At 45.1% G+C, this 16,843-nt stretch overlaps 1 protein-coding gene across 4 annotated transcripts in view; it reads right to left on the reverse strand.

Annotated features, from left to right (window-relative positions):
* LOC137368889 (leukemia inhibitory factor receptor-like) overlaps positions 1-16,843 on the reverse strand; it is a 292,925-nt gene that overhangs the window by 71,565 nt on the left and 204,517 nt on the right. For all 4 annotated transcript variants that reach the window (XM_068029136.1, XM_068029137.1, XM_068029138.1 and 1 more), the window contains 2 exons: positions 15,669-15,832; positions 7,154-7,337 (listed from right to left, as the gene is read on the reverse strand). In XM_068029136.1, the coding sequence (XP_067885237.1) occupies positions 7,154-7,337; positions 15,669-15,832 (348 nt within the window). The remainder of the gene's footprint in view (positions 1-7,153; positions 7,338-15,668; positions 15,833-16,843) is intronic.

The raw sequence follows: 16,843 nt of genomic DNA on the forward strand, positions 1-16,843 counted from the left end.
GAGCTGGAGGGGAGGGGAGGGGAGAGCTGGAGGGGAGGGGAGGGGAGAGCTGGAGGGGAGGGGAGGGGAGAGCTGGAGGGGAGGGGAGAGGAGAGCTGGAGGGGAGGGAGGGGAGAGTTGGCGGGGAGGGGAGAGGAGAGCTGGAGGGGAGGGGAGAGGAGAGCTGGAGGGGAGGGGAGAGGAGCGCTGGAGGGGAGGGGAGGGGAGTGGAGCACTGGAGGGGAGGGGAGGGGAGTGGAGCGCTGGAGGGGAGGGGCGCTTCAGCTGCAGCAACTTCGGCTCAGAGTCAATGAGCTTGAGGTTGAGCTACAGAGAGTGCGATGCATCTGGGAGGGGAATATTTACCTGGACACTTTGCTCCAGAAGGCAGTTACAACCCATCGGATAAGGTTTTCTGATTTGATCAGTCGTCAGGGACAGAGGAATGTGAGAGGAAGCCATTTAAGAGGATCAAGGTGGCAGAAGTGGAGGAACCTCAAACCTTGTAATTGTTCAAAAGGTTTGAGGTTCTTTCAGCTTATATGGATGAGAGCGATGAAGGCAGGGTGGATGAGCGAACTGATCATGTCACCCATGGTCGAGGTAGCGATTCAAGCAGGGGGAGTAAATAGGAATATAGTGGCAGTAGGAGATGTTATAGTCATGGGGATAGACACAATTCTCTGCAGCCAAGAATGAGGCGCCAGAAGGCTGTGTGGCCCGACCAGTGTCAGGTTTCAGGACAGCTGCTCAGGGCTGAAGAACTTGCAGTGTGAGGGGGGGATCCAGTTGTCATGGTCCACGTGGATACCAATGACATTGATAGGACCAGGAAAGGGGTTCTGCCTCAGGTGTATGAGCAGCTGGAGGTTAAATCAAAAAGCAGAACCTCAAAGATAATAATCTCTGGATTATTACCTGAGGCACCAGCAAATTGGCATAGGGTAAATAAGATCAGAGAATGAAATGTGTGGTTCAAAGTTGGTGTGGGAGAAATGGGTTTCGATTCATTCGACACCAGTAATGGGGAAATTGGGACAGGTCTTCACCTGAACCGTGCTGGGACCAGTGTTCTGGCGAGTCGTATAACTAAGGCAGTAGAAAGGGCTTTCAAGTAAATAGTGGAGGCAAGGGATCAAGTGAAGGAAGATGTGATCATTTAAAAAGAGAGAAGGCAAGTGAGCAAGATAGCAATAAGAGTAATGAAAATTAGAGTGTGGCAGGAAGGGACAGAGCATACAAACTTAAGACAGGGCCAGCAGACAGGCGAGAGGTCGTGAACTAATGCGAGTCGTGGGGAGGAATTGGGTAAAGGGAGATTTAGAAATCCAAAGAGAAAGATCGAGGCACCAGAAAAGTATAGCATTGTGGGTAAAGACACGCAGAATGGGACAGGAAGGGGCAGAGAGTTTATCACAAATTGTACATTTGCAAATAAGATTGCAGAGAACAGAAGGAAAAAAATGAAATTAAAGGTTCTTTATCTGAATGCACGAAGCATCTGCAATAAAATAGATGAAGTAGTGGCACGAATAGAGGTAAATGATTTAGATCTAATCGGCATTAAAGAGACATGTTTACAAGATGATCAAGGTTCGGAAATAAATAATCCTCTTCTTCTTTGGCCTAGTTGTCTCGGGAGACAATGGGTCAGCGCCTGCAGGTGGTCAGTGGTTTGTGGAGCTGCGCCTGGAGTGGCTATAAAGGCCAATACTAGAGTGACAGACTCTTCCACAGGTGCTGCAGATAAAATAAATAATACTGGGTACACAATCTTTCAGAAAGCCAGATAGAATGGCAAAGGAGAAGGGGTAGCCTTGATAATAAAGGATGGCATAAGGACATGAGTGAAAAAGGATCTGGCCTCAGAAGATCATGAATAGAAGCAGTATGGGTAGAAATTAGGAATATCAAGAGTCAAAAAACACTGGTGGGAGTCATTTATAGGCCCCCTAACAACAGTTATACCATTGGACAGAACATTAAACAAGAAATTACTGGAGATTGTAACAAAGGCAATGTAATAATTGTGGAAGTCTTTAATCTTCATACAGACTGGGACAATGAAATTGGCAACAGTGGTCCAGAAGATATGTTGTGGAACTGACCAGTACAAAGCTATCTTAGATCTAGTATCATTTAATGAAGCGGGGGGGGTTAAGTAGTAATGGCATGGTAAAAGATCCACTGGGAAACAATGATCATAATATCACTGAATTCCATGTTAAATTTGAAAGTGACACACTCCAATCACAAACAAGAATCTTAAACTTAAATAAAGCCAATTACGGAGGCATGAGGAGGGAAAACTGGCAAAGGTAATTCATTTTTTTATTATTCATTTATGGGACGTGGGCGTCGCAGGCTAGACCAGTATTTATTGCTCATCCCGAATTGCCCTTGAGAAGGTGGTGGTGAGCTGCCTTCTTGAACTGCTGTAGTCTCGGTGGGTAAATATCATGTGAACTGAATCGAATTGGGTGAAGACTGGTATCTGTGATGCTGGGGACATCAGGAGGAGGCAGAGATGGATCATCAACTTGGTACTTCTAGCTGAAGATTATTGCAAATGCTTCAGCCTCATCTTCTGAGAGTTGGATGAGAGAGGAGGGGCGAGTTGGAGAGGAGGGGCGAGTTGGAGGGGAGGGGCGAGTTGGAGGGGAGGGGCGAGTTGGAGGGGAGGGGCGAGTTGGAGGGGAGGGGCGAGTTGGAGGGGAGGGGCGAGTTGGAGGGGAGGGGCGAGTTGGAGGGGAGGGGCGAGTTGGAGGGAAGACAGGGGTTGTGGGGAGACTGGAGGTCAGGGAAGGAGAATGTGTTGTAGGGAGTTCGGGAGGAAGATAAGGGAAAAAGAGGGGAGAGGTGGGGTTCGGATGAGGGAAGGGAAGGAAGGCTCCAATTCATGGCCCCAAACCAGGGGAGAGGGAGGAGGCTTGGGGGCAGGGGCCGGGGCCTGATGCTCTTCCCTCCCAAAAGGGAAGCACTGCCACTCAGCAAGGAGTGAGTTACTGAGGAGGAACTAGAAGTTCTTAAAAAGTCAGCAGGGAGAGACAAAGCGCAGAAGAGCAATGGTTATAGGGGACTCTATAGTCAGGGGCACAGATAGGCGCTTCTTTGGACGTGAAAGAGACTCCAGGATGATATGTTGCCTCCCTGGTGCCAGGGTCAAGGATGTCTCTGAACAGACAGGGGACATTCTGAAGGGGGAGGGTGAACAGCCAGAGGTTGTGGTACACATCGGTACCAATGACATAGGAAGGAAGAGTGACGAGGTCCTGCAGGGGGAGTTTAGGGAGTTAGGTAGAAAGTTAAAAGACAGGACCTCTAGGGGTGTAATCTCGGGATTACTCCCTGTGCCACATGCTAGTGAGGTTAGAAATAGGAAGATAGTGCAGCTAAACATGTGGCTGAACAGCTGGTGTAGAAGGGAGGGTTTCAGATATCTGGACCATTGGGATCTCTTCAGGGACAGATGGGACCTGTACAAGAAGGACGGGTTGCATCTAAAGTGGAGGGGCACAAATATCCTGGCTGCGAGGTTTGCTAGCGTCACTTGGGAGGGTTTAAACTAGTGTGGCGGGGGGTGGGAACCAGAGCAGTGGGATAGCAAGTAAAATAAATGAGGGGGAACTGGTAAATAAGGCCAGTAAAGAGGAAGAGCAGGCAGGGAGATGTTGCAGAGCACAGCAGGACTGGTGGTCTGAAGTGCATTTGTTTCAATGCGAGAAGTATAACAGGTAAGGCAGATGAACTTAGAGCTTGGATTAGTACTTGGAACTACGATGTTGTTGCTATTACAGAGATGTGGTTGAGGATTATTAGACAGGATTGGCCACGGAGGGGTCATGCAGCGAGGAAATATGGGTGGAGCTCAGGAATAGGAAGGGTGCAGTCACGATGTTGGGGTATTTCTACATGCCTCCCAACAGCCAGCAGGAGGTAGAGGAGAAAATATGTAGAGAGATTTTGGAAAGATGTAAAGGTAACAGGGTTGTAGTGGTGGGTGATTTTAACTTCCCCTATATTGACTGGGACTCACTTAGTGCTAGCGGCTTAAATGGACAGAATTTGAAGGAGCATCCAGGAGGGCTTCTTGAACCAATACGTAGATAGTCCAACTAGGGATGGGGCCGTACTGGACCTGGTATTTCGGAATGAGCCCGGCCAGGCGGACGAAGTTTCAGTAGGGGAGCATTTCGCGAACAGTGACCATAATTCCATAAGTTTTAAGGTACTTGTGGATAAGGATAAGAGTAGTCCTCGGGTGATGGTGCTAAATTGGGGGAAGGCTAATTATAACAATATTAGGCAGGAACTGAAGAATTTAGATTGGGGGCAGCTGTTTGAGGGTAAATCAACATCTGACATGTGGGAGTCTTTCAAATGTCAGTTGATTAGAATCCAGGACCAGCATGTTCCTGTGAGGAAGAAGGATAAGTTTGGCAAGTTTCGGGAACCTTGGATAACGCGGGATATTGTGAGCCTAGTCAAAAAGAAAAAGGAAGCATTCGTAAGGGCTGGAAGGCCAGGAACAGACGAATCCCTTGAGGAATATAAAGACAGTAGGAAGGAACTTAAGCAAGGAGTCAGGAGGGTTAAAAGGGGTCGGGAAAAGTCATTGGCAAACAGGATTAAGGATAATCCCAAGGCTTTTTATACGTATATAAAGAGCAAGAGGGTAACTAGGGAAAGGGTTGGCCCGCTCAAGGACAGAGAAGGGAATCAATGTGTGGAGCCAGAGGAAATGGACGAGGTACTAAATGAATACTTTGCGTCAGTATTCACCAAGGAGAAGGACTTGGTGAATGATGAGCCTAGGGAAGGGATTGTAGATAGTCTCAGTCATCTCATTATCAAAAAGGAGGTGTTGGGTGTCTTGCAAAGCATTAAGGCATTAAGGTAGACAAGTCCCCAGGGCCTGATGGGATCTACCTCAGAATACTGAGGGAGGCAAGGGAAGAAATTGCTGGGGCCTTGACAGAAATCTTTGCATCCTCATTGGCTACAGGTGAGGTCCCAGAGGACTGGAGAATAGCCAATGTTGTTCCTTTGTTTAAGAAGGGTAGCAAGGATAATCCAGGAAATTGTAGGCCGGTGAGCCTTACATCAGTGGTAGGGAAATTATTAGAGAGGATTCTTTGGGACAGGATTTACTCCCATTTGGAAACAAATGGACTTATTAGCGAGAGGCAGCATGGTTTTGTGAAGGGGAGGTCGTGTCTCACTAATTTGATTGAGTTTTTTGAGGAAGTGACAAAGATGATTGATGAAGGAAGGGCAGTGGATGTTATCTATATGGACTTCAGTAAAGCCTTTGAAAAGGTCCCTCATGGCAGAATGGTACAAAAGGTGAAGTCACACGGGATCAGAGGTGAGCTGGCAAGATGGATACAGAACAGGCTCTGTCATAGAAGACAGAGGGTAGCAGTGGAAGGGTGCTTTTCTGAATGGAGGGCTGTGACTAGTGGTGTTCCGCAGCTATCACTGCTGGGACCTTTGCCATTTGTAGTATATATAAATGATTGGGAGGAAAATGTAGCCGGTCTGATTAGTAAGTTTGCGGACGACGCAAAGGTTGGCGGCGTTGCGGATAGTGATGAGGATTGTCAGAGGATACAGCAGGATATAGATCGGTTGGAGACTTGGGCGGAGAAATGGCAGATAGAGTTTAATCCGGACAAATGTGAGGTAATGCATTTTAGAAGATCTAATACAGGTGGGAAGTATACAGTAAATGGCACAACCCTTAGGAGTATTGACAGGCAGAGAGATCTGGGCGTACAGGTCCACAGGTCACTGAAAGTGGCAACGCAGGTGGATAAGGTAGTCAAGAAGGCATACGGCATGCTTGCCTTCATCGGTCGGGGCATAGAGTATAAAAATTGGCAAGTCATGCTGCGGCTGTACAGAACTTTAGTTAGGCCACACTTAGAATATTGCATGCAATTCTGGTCGCCACACTACCAGAAGGACGTGGAGGCTTTGGAGAGGGTACAGAAGAGGTTTATCAGGATGTTGCCTGGTCTGGAGGGCATTAGCTATGAGGAGAGGTTGGATAAACTCGGATTGTTTTCACTGGAACGACGGAGGTGGAGGGGTGACATGATAGAGATTTACAAAGTTATGAGCGGCATGGACAGAGTGGATAGTCAGAAGCTTTTTCCCAGGGTGGAAGAGTCAGTTACTAGGGGACATAGGTTTAAAGTGAGAGGGGCAAAGTTTAGAGGGGATGGATGTGCGAGGCAAGGTCTTTACACAGAGGGTGGTGAGTGCCTGGAGCTTGCTGCCGGGGGAGGTGGTGGAAGCAGGTACGATCGCGACGTTTAAGATGCATCTTGACAAATACATGAATAGGATGGGAATAGAGGGATACGGTCCCTGGAAGTGCTGAAGGTTTTAGTTTAGGCAGGCATCAAGATCGGCGCAGGCTTGGAGGGCCGTATGGCCTGTTCCTGTGCTGTACTGTTCTTTGTTCTTGTCAGCAACACATCCTAGGTAGAAGTGTTCCATGGAACATGGACCCAAGAAAGGTTCCTGAATAATATAAGTTAAGGATCACAGATGGGAGAAATATTTCTGATGAAAGGTCACTGACCTGAAGCGTTAACTCTGCTTCTCTCGCCACAGATGCTGCCAGACCTGCTTAGTATTTCCAGCATATCTTGTTTTTATTTCAGATTTCCAGCATCTGCGGTATTTCACTTTTATGATATGGGAGAAATATTTGCCTGGCCTGTGTCATCAGGTGTGGAATAATTCACTGGATTTTTTTTTACTGCTCAGTTTTACATTGTAGTGGTAGGCCATAAGCAGTATTTCCTGTCCTACAATCAGTCCTGCTTTGTGAGGTGCCAGAGTGAGGTTGAAAACTGCCAACACAGTACCTACTGATACTAAAATATGATGGATTTGCCCATAAAAAACAAGGTTACTTGAAAAGTGTAACATTACGAATTTAACATATATTGAATGAGTTAATGTTCTCACGGTCTAGTTTACATGGCAGCATGCACAGCATGGCTTCTGATCAATACAGCAAACTGCATCATACAAATTCACACCAAATCACCCATTGAATATCCCATTTCCACTGGACTAAAACATTTTTTTTGATATACGGGCAAGGTACAGTGATACTGTTTCGATAACAAACTGCAGAACATAAAATGCAACTTACCGTCGAGTGTCAACAGTGGGCTCCAGTCACTCCAAGCTCTGACACCAGTAAACAGGAAATCACTATCATTCCCAATGCAGCGGATTCTCACAGAGTGTGATGTGCACTGGAGAGGCATATCCGATGTCCAAGACAACTGCAGCACCCTGTTTTGGGTAAAGTCCAGGGTGCTACTGTAATTCCCCTGCAAAAATAACCAGTTTTATTTTTAAACAGCAGTTAGGGTAGAGAAAAAAAACTACATCTGGTAGTTCGGAAATCTAGGACTAGGACAAGGGAACACAGTCTAAGAATTGTAGCCAGATCTTTAAGGAGTGAAGTTAAGAAACACTTCTGCACGTTTGGAACTCTGATCAATTATTAATTTTAAATCTGAGACTGATAGTTTTCTGTTAACTGGGGGTGGGGGGGAAGTGGGGGATGGTGTTAGATATATGGTGCAATATGGAGTTAGATCACAACCATGATCTCATTGAATGGCAGAACAAGCTCAAAGGGCTGAATGGCTTACTCTTGTTCCGATGTAAAAGCAAGCTGCTGTCATTCTAACCCGCTGCAGATTTTATTTCTACTTCACCACTGTGGCCAGAGACTTGGGCCAAACATCTCCTCGAGAGAGTATACATACACGTGAAACTCCAGTGAGCTGCTTCTCTGAGCCACCTCCCAGACAGCTCATTTACTTGTGGTCCCAGTAATTTCTGGAGGGAGGGAGGATAAGGAAGAGGATAGGCCAAGGAGAGATCCTTGAGGAGCTCTACAAGCAACGATGAGGAGCCATGTTAGTTAAACCACTCCTGGAGATGCTCTTGCTACAACTGGATAAAGAAGAATGGAATGCAAAGCAAGAGCAGTTCCACTGACCTAAACAACAGAGCAGAAGCACGGAGGAGAATGGTGTGACTGACCGCAAAGGCTGCAGACAGGATGTAATTAGAGACTTTGATTAGGCCTGCTTCAATACTATTTTGGGAGCAGAAACCTGACTGGAGAGTTTGAAACATGGATTTGAGAGAATGATGGGCAATGATTTGGAAGGCAACATGATCAAGGACCTTGAAGTGGATTGGGAGGTTGGTAATGGGAAGGTAGATTTCAAGGACGGAGGGGCTAAGGAGTTTTTGAGGAGGAGGATAATGACAAAAATTTTCGAAGGAGGGGAAATTGCAAGACACCTATTCAGGGTGAACTTGTGCAGGCGAAAGCTTAACTTGAATCTTACACCACTGTGGATCTATTCACTCTATGTCCTTGCACGTCCAGGGTGGAATTGACCACTGTAATCCTTCCCTGTTCTGCATACACAGTGTAACACTCACTACAAAACTTTTCCTTCCAACAAACTCCCTTTTGCCAACCTCAGCAAAAATTCCTTTAAATCATTTTTAAAAATTCTTACAAAGGATGTGGGCATCGCTGGGAAGGCCAGCATTTGTTGCCCATCCCTAATTGCCCTTGACAACTGTGAGGCTTGCTCAGCTACTTCAGAGGGCAGTTAAGAGTGAACCACATTGCTGTGGGTCTGAAGTCACATGTCAGCCAGACCAGGCAAGGAGAGCAGATTTCCTTCCCTAAAGGATATTAGCGAACCAAATAGGTTTTTACAACAATCGATGCTGGCGTCATAGCACTAATTCAGTAACAATACCACTACGCAACCATCTCCCCTTTTAAATCAGTGCTGTCTGATACAGTCCCCGGAAGTACAGAAGGTTTTAGTTTAGGCAGGCATCAATATCGGCGCAGGCTTGGAAGGCCGAATGGCCTGTTCCTGTGCTGTACTGTTCTTTGTTCTTTAGTTCATTGGATAGTGATCAGGACTCTACAGTACTGCAGATCTGCAGTACTGTTCGATTGAAGACTTCTGGTTGATCAGCTTACTTCCCTTTCCCTCCCTGAGCAAAAGGCAGCACTGTGTCCGACCCGGCGCAACCTGAGCCCGAGTGCCGACCCAAAAGAGAGACCCGACCCCGACACATGTCGTCGGTTCGGGTCAGGTAGCCATGCTCTACTTTGATGTGACACCTCAGCTCTGGAATTCAGTTCTTTTATCCATGTTTGGATCAAGGTTTACACTGCAAAAAGTACTGCATTGGCTGTAAAGTGCTTTGGATATCCAGTTGTCATGGAAAACATATTCAAATCATAGAATAGCTAGAGCACAGAAGGAGGCCATTCAGCCCATTGTGTCTGTGCCAGCTCTTTGTAAGAGCAACTCAGCTAGTCCCACTCCCTTGCCTTTTTCCTGCAGCTCTGCAAAATTTTTCTCTTCAGATAATTATTTAATTCTCTTTTAAAAGCCATGATTGAATCTGCCTCCACCCCACTCTCACAGTCCATTGGGCGGCACTGTGGCGCAGTGGTTAGCACCGCAGCCTCACAGCTCCAGCGTGTTCAATTCTGGGTACTGCCTGTGCGGAGTTTGCAAGTTCTCCCTGTGTCTGCGTGGGTTTCCTCCGGGTGCTCCGGTTTCCTCCCACATGCCAAAGACTTGCAGGTTGATAGGTACATTGGCCATTATAAATTGTCCCTAGTATAGCTAAGTGGTAGGGAAATATAGGGACAGGTGGGGATGTGGTAGGAATATGGAATTAGTGTAGGATTAGTATAAATGGGTGGTTGATGGTCGGTACAGACTCGGTGGGCCAAAGGGCCTGTTTCAGTGCTGTATCACTAAACTAAAAAAAAAACTAAACTAAAACTAAACATTTATAAAGCCCAGGATATAAATGCAAATTCTTTCTTCAGAACGTTATATGAATCAAAGAATGGTTACAGCACAGAAGGAGGCCATTACGCTCATCATGTCTGTGCCAGCTCTCTGCAAGAGCAATTCACCTTATCCCACTCCACTGCCTTTTTCTCATAGCCCTGCAATTATTTCTCTTCAGATAATAATCAAATTTTCTTTCGAAGCCCTCAATTCAATCTGCCTTCACCACACACTCAGACAGTGCATTCAAGATCCTAACTACTTGTTGTGTAAAAAAGCTTTTCCTCATTTCACCATTGCTTCTTTTGCCACCTTATTCCACCAATGGGAACAGTTTCTCCTTATCTACTCTGCCCCAATCCCTCATGATTTTGAACTCTTACAAATCTCCTCTTCTACAAGGAGAACAGCCCCAGCTTCTCCAACCTATCCACATAACTGAAGTTCTTCATCCCTAGAACCATTCTCGTGAATCTCTTCTGCACCCTTTTCAACATCCTTCCAGGAACATAAAAGCAGGAGTAGGCCATTCAGCCTGTCAAGCCTGCTCCGCCATTCAATTAGATCATGGCTGATCATCTACCTCAATGTCAGTTTCCCACACTATCCCCATATCCCTTATGTCACTAGTATTCAGATGTCTATCAATTTCTGTCTTGAACATGCTCAGTGATTGAGCTACCACAGTTCTCTGGGGTAGAGAATTCCAAAGATTCACCACCCTCTGAGTGAAGAAATTCCTCTTCATCGCAGGCTTAAATGGCCTAACCTCCTTATTCTGAGACTATGTCCTCTGGTTCTAGACTCACCAGCTAGGGGAAACATCTATCTACATCCATCCTGTCACGCCCTGTAAGAATTTTTTTTAAGTTTCAATGAGATCACCTTTCGTTCTTTGAAACGCTAGTGAATACAGGCCCAGTTTCCTCAATCTCTCCATCCCAGGGATTAATCTGGTGAATCTCCTTTGCATTCCTTTTATGACAAGTATACCTTCCCTTAGATCTTCTTCTTTGGCCTCCTTGTCTTGAGAGACAATGGATAAGCGCCTAGAGGTGGTCAGTGGTTTGTGAAGCAGCGCCTGGAGTGGCTATAAAGGCCAATTCTAGAGTGGCAGACTCTTCCACAGGTGCTGCAGATAAAATTGGGTGACAGGGCTGTTACGCAGTTGGCTCTCTCCTTGCGCTTGAGTTTTTTCCTGCCAACTGCTAAGTCTCTTCGACTCGCCATGCTTTAGTCCCGCCTTTATGGTTGCCCGCCAGCACTGGCGATCGCTGGCAACTGACTCCCACGACTTGTGACCTTTCCTTAGATAAGGAGACCAAAACTGTTCACAATACTCCAGGTTCTGTCTCACCAAGGCTCTATACAATTGCAGCAAGGCATCTTTACTCCTATACTCAAATTCCACTGCAGTGAAGGCCAACATACCATGCGACTTCCCAATTGCTTGCTGCACCTGCATACTAGCTTTCAGTGACTGATGAACAAGGACACCCAGGTCCCTTTGGGCATCAACACTTCCCAACCTCTCACCATTTAAGAAATACTCCGCTTTGCTGTTTTTTTCGACCAAAGTGGATCACTTCACACTTATTCACATTATATTCCATCTGCCACGTTCTTGCCCATTCACTTAGCCTGTCCAAATCCCCTTGAAGCCTCCTTGCATACTCCTCACAACTTACATTCCCACTTACTTTTGTGTCATCAGCAAATTTGGTCTCCACATCCAAATCATTTATATCGATTGTGAACAGTGCAGCCCACACACTGACCCTTGCGGTATCCCACTAGTAACAAACAGCCTGCCATCCTGAGAATGACCTGTTTATTCCTACTCTTTGTTTTCTGTGTGTTAATCAATTCTCAATCCATTGTAGTATACTACCCCCAATCTCATGTGCTCAAATTTTGTTTACTGACCTCCTGTGTGGGACCTTATTAAAAGCCTTCTGAAAATCCAACTACACCATGTCCACCGACTCCCCTTTATCAATTCTGTTAGTAACATCCTTAAAAAACTCCAACAAATTTGTCAAACATGATTTCCCTTTCATAAATCCATGTTAACTCTGCCCAATCACTTCATTATTTTCTAAGTGTCCAGTTATCACATCCTTTGTAATAGATTCTAACAATTTCCCAACTACTGACATCAAACTAATGGATCTGTGGTTCCCTGTTTCCGCTCCCCCTCCTTTCTTAAACAGTGGCGTTACATTTGCTACTTTCCAGTCTGCAAGAGCCCTACCAGAACCTACAGAATTTTGAAAGCATCCACTATCTCTATAGCCACCTCCTTCAATACTCTGGGATGTAGTTCATCTAGTCCAGGGGATTTATCAACTTTCAATCCAATTAATAAAGAGGTAGTACTCGAAAAATTGATACTAATTTCTTTCAGTTCTTCATTTTTACAAGTCCCTTGGTTCCCTAGTATTTCTGGGAGATTTTTTGTATCTTCCTCCATGAAGACAGATACAAAGTAATTGTTTACTCTTTCCAACATTACCCCATTCTCCACAACAAATTCTCTACCTATAATGGACACACATTTGTCCTTGCTAATCTTTTCCTTTTCACATACCAAAAGAAGCTTTTACAGACGCCTTTATGTTTCGCGCTAGCTTGCATTCATATTCTCTTTTCCCTTTATCAATTTCTTGGTCCTCCTTTGATGGATTATGAATTGCTCCCAATCCTTGGGCTTACCATTTCTGGTAATCTTATAAACCACTTCCTTTGATCCAATTCAATATTTAACTTCTTTTGTTAGCCATGGTTGATTCACCTTTCCTGTTAGGTTTTTTGTGTCTTAGAGGAATGTAAATTTGTTTTAGACCATGTAATACTTGTTTAAATACCATGACTGAGGTATACAAAATTATGAGGGGCGTTGATAGGTTAGACAGGAAGAAACTTTTTCCCTTAGCGGAGGGGTCAAGAACCAAGGGGCACGGATTTAAGGTAAGGGGCATGAAGTTTAGAGGGAATTAGAGGAAAAATGCTTTTACCCAAAGGGTGGTTGGAATCTGGAACACACTGCCTGAAGAGATGGTTAAGGCAGGAACGCTCACAACATTTAAGAAGTATTTAGATGAGCACTTGAAACGCCATAGCATACAAGGCTACGGGCCAAGTGCTGGAAAATGGGATTAGAATAGTTAGGTGCTTGATGGCCAGCACAGACACAATGGGCCGAAGGGCCTGTTTCTGTGCTGTATGACTCATTGCCTGTTTACTGTCAAATCTTTTGGTGTATTTTCCCAATCCACCATAGCCCTTCATATCTTCATAGTTTCCTTTGTTCAGATTTAAGACTCTAGTTTCAGAATGAACTATAACCACTTTCAAACTTAATGTACAATTCTGTCATATTATGATCACTATTTCTAACGGCGAGGCAGTGACATAGTGGTAATGTCACTGGACTAGTAATCCAGAGCCCAGGCTAATGCTCCAGGGACATGGGTTTGAATCCCACCACGGCAGATGGTGAAATTTGAATTCAATTCATAAATCAGGAATTAAAAAGCTAGTCTAATACTGATATGAAACCCTTGTCGATTGTTGTAAAAAACCCATCTGGTTCACTAATGTTCTTTTGGGAAGGAAATCTGCCATCCTTACCTGGTCTGGCCTATGTGACTCCAGACCCACAGCAATCTTAACTGTCCTCTGAAATGGCCTAGCAAGCCACTCAGTTCAAGGGCAATTAGGGATGGGTAATAAATGCTGGCCTAGCCAGCAAAACCCACACCCCACGACAAACTAAAAAAAACCCAAAGGTTCCTTTCCAGAAAGGTTATTAATTTCTCACTACATAATACTAATCTAAAATAGCCCAGTCCTTAATTGGTTCTTCAACATACCACTCCAGAAACCCATCTCATACACACTCCAGGAATTTATCCTCCATAGCATTAATGCTGATTAGGTTAACACAGTCTATATGTAAATCGAACTCGCCCATTTTTCCTGCAATTGAACTTGCCCATTATTACTGTATTGCCCATGTTACATGCGTCTCTACTTTCCTGATTTATACCATGCCCAACATTACCACTACTGTTTCGTGGCCTATAAACAATTTCCACCAACGTTTGCTGCTCCTTGCTGTTTCTTAGCTTTACCCAAATTGATTCTACACCTTGATACTTCAATCTAAGATCCGCTCTCACTAACGTACTGATCTCCCCCCTTATTAAGAGTGCTACCCCACCTCCTTTTCCTTTTTGCCTATCCTTCCTAAATGATAAATATCCTTGAATATTCAGTTCCCAGTCTTGGTCACCTTGTAACCTCATCTCTGCAATGGCAATTAAATCATATCCATTTGCCACTATTTGTGCCTTCAAATTATCTACCTTGTTGCCAATGCTGTGTGCATTCAGATAGAGTGCCCTTAACTTTTCTTTTTAACATTATTCCACATTCTGATCCTATTTGATACTTACCTTCACTTAGTCTGTCTTCTAATTTCAATTACTACCCTTCTACTTCCTGTTACCAATTTTGCTTCCTTCCAATCTTCTCTCCTTGCCGCACTCAGGTTATCAATTTCCTTATTGCTATCTTGCTCTCTTGCCCTTACTCTCATCCATACAAGCTGAAGAACCGCAAACCTATTTGGCAATTTCAAGGGATGAGGCTTCTCGACTTCTTCCTTCTGTCTCAGTCACACCCTCCTGTTCCTGACCACTGAGCAAATCAGAAGATGCCATCCTATGTAGTGTGACTGCCTTCTGGAACAAAGTGTTCAGGTAACCCTCCCCCTCCCTGATGCATCACAGTGTCCGTAACTCAGCTTGCAGCTCATTCCCTTTTATCCCAAGTTCCTTGAGCCTCAGAAATTTACTGCAGATGTGGTTGCCTTGGATCACACTGGTGTCCAACAGCTCCCACATGCTCTGGCTGCAACACATCTCCTGCCCTGCCATCTTTATTGTATTTTAATTAACTATTTGATTAATTATTTAATTACTTTTAAAATAACATTTTAATTAATGCCTCTACTAACCAATCACTTTACCACTTTCCTGTGATGTCACCGTTAGATTTTTTTTCACTCTTCCATCAAACCCAGCTCGTGCCGACTTCCAGCCAGCCTGCCTCTCCGCTCTCCCAGGTATGTGTCGGCCCTGAGGCTTGAGCTGGATTTATACTCTCCCTCTCCAGTGCATTTCCTCGCAGGTTCAGTGCCTCTCCGCTATCCCAGGTAAGTCTGAAAGTGTGGTGTGGAGAACTGGACACAATACTCCCATTGAGGCCGAAGCAGTATTTTATACAGGTATAAAGCCCGGGATCCAGTTTGCTTTATTAACTGTTTTCTCAACCTGCCCTGCAACCTTCCATGATTTGTGCGCATATACTCCAGGTTCCTCTGCTCCGACTTTAGAATTGTACCCTTTAGTTTATATTTAAAGCTGATCTCAGTTAACTCAACAGCTGGAGTGCTTCAATTTGCTTCAGCACCCCTAGCCAGAAGGAACAAATAAAATATGAATCAAGGTTCTCGCTCCTGGTAATTCCTGCGAAGTCACATGTACAGATTGCAGGATCAGCTGGGATACCTGCCCATGGTTAATTAGCCTCAGGGTGCTTACAGTCTAAATTCACCTAGTGGAAAGGTACTCCGTTACAGGCCAGCTCTTACAGAACAGGAGAGAAGAGAACTGAAAACCTCTGGCACCTGCAGGTCAAGACCAGAACTATATTATTGGCTACATCAAGGTTTTTCAAATAACGGTACAATGATGGGTACTAATTCTCCAAGTATAGAATTAACATTTCACTTACCCTCCAGACCTCCTGCATTTTGTATGTCCAGAGCACCTGAATTTGGAAGATCAGTTTCAAATCCAGCCCATATATTGCACCACCTTCATGCCATTCCACAGTCAACTGGAAGTCAGACGGACCTTTAAACACCCTGAGGACTTCTGGTGTGTATGGCTGAAACACTGAAATACAAACAGATTAACAATAAAGTCTAAAGAGAGTCAACTATACTGAGCAGACCACATGCTGAGTTAATTTATTTTTTTAATTTGTTCATAGGATGTGAGCATCGCGGCTCGGCCAGCATTTATTACCCATCACAAACTGGCTTTGAGAAGGCGGTACTTCTTGAACTGTTGGTACACCCACAGTGCTGTTAGGGATGGAATTCTAGGATTTCGACCCAGAGACAGACAGTGAAGGAACAGCGATATAGCGCCAAGTCAGGATGGTGTGGGGCTTGGAGGGGAACTTGCAGGAGGTGGCATTCCTATGCATCTGCTGCCTCTGTTCTTTTCTAGGTGATAGAGGTCACAGATTTGGAAGGTGCTGTCAAAGGATCCTTGATGAGTTGCTGCAGTGTATCTTGTATATGGTACTCAATGCAGCCAAGATGCGCAGGTGGTAGAGAGAGTGAATGTTAAAGGTGGTGGATGGGGTGTTTAACAAGCAGGCTGCTTTGCCCTGGATGGTGTTGAGCTTCTTGAGTGTTGTTGGAGCTGCACTCATCCAGACAAGTAGGGAGTATTCCATCACAATTCTGACTTGTGCCTTGTAGATGGTGGACATGCTTTTGGGAGGGGGGCATTGGTGTCAGGAGATGAGTTACTCCCCACAGAATTCCCAGCCTCTGACCTGCTCTTGTAGCCACACTATTTATATGGCTGGTCCAGTTAAGTTTCTGGTCAATAGGATGCCTTTCTGCTTCTGGGACATTGACTGTATGGTATGATTCGTTATGTCAAGCTATTGCTTGACTTGTTTGTGGGACAGCTCTCCCAATTATGGCACAAGTCCCCAGATGTTAGAGGGAGTCAATTGAGGGTGCGCCAGGTGGTCCGTCCTGTTTTATCCTTATTCGACTTTTCTGTAGCAGTTTGATATAGCCGAGTGGCTTGCTAGGCCATTTCAGAAGGTAGTTAAGCATCAACCTCTGTGGGTCTGGAGTCACAGACCAAGTAAGGACAGCTGAT

This window comes from Heterodontus francisci, chromosome 4 (genome assembly GCF_036365525.1).
Source record: "Heterodontus francisci isolate sHetFra1 chromosome 4, sHetFra1.hap1, whole genome shotgun sequence".
Classification (NCBI taxonomy): Eukaryota; Metazoa; Chordata; class Chondrichthyes; order Heterodontiformes; family Heterodontidae; genus Heterodontus; species Heterodontus francisci.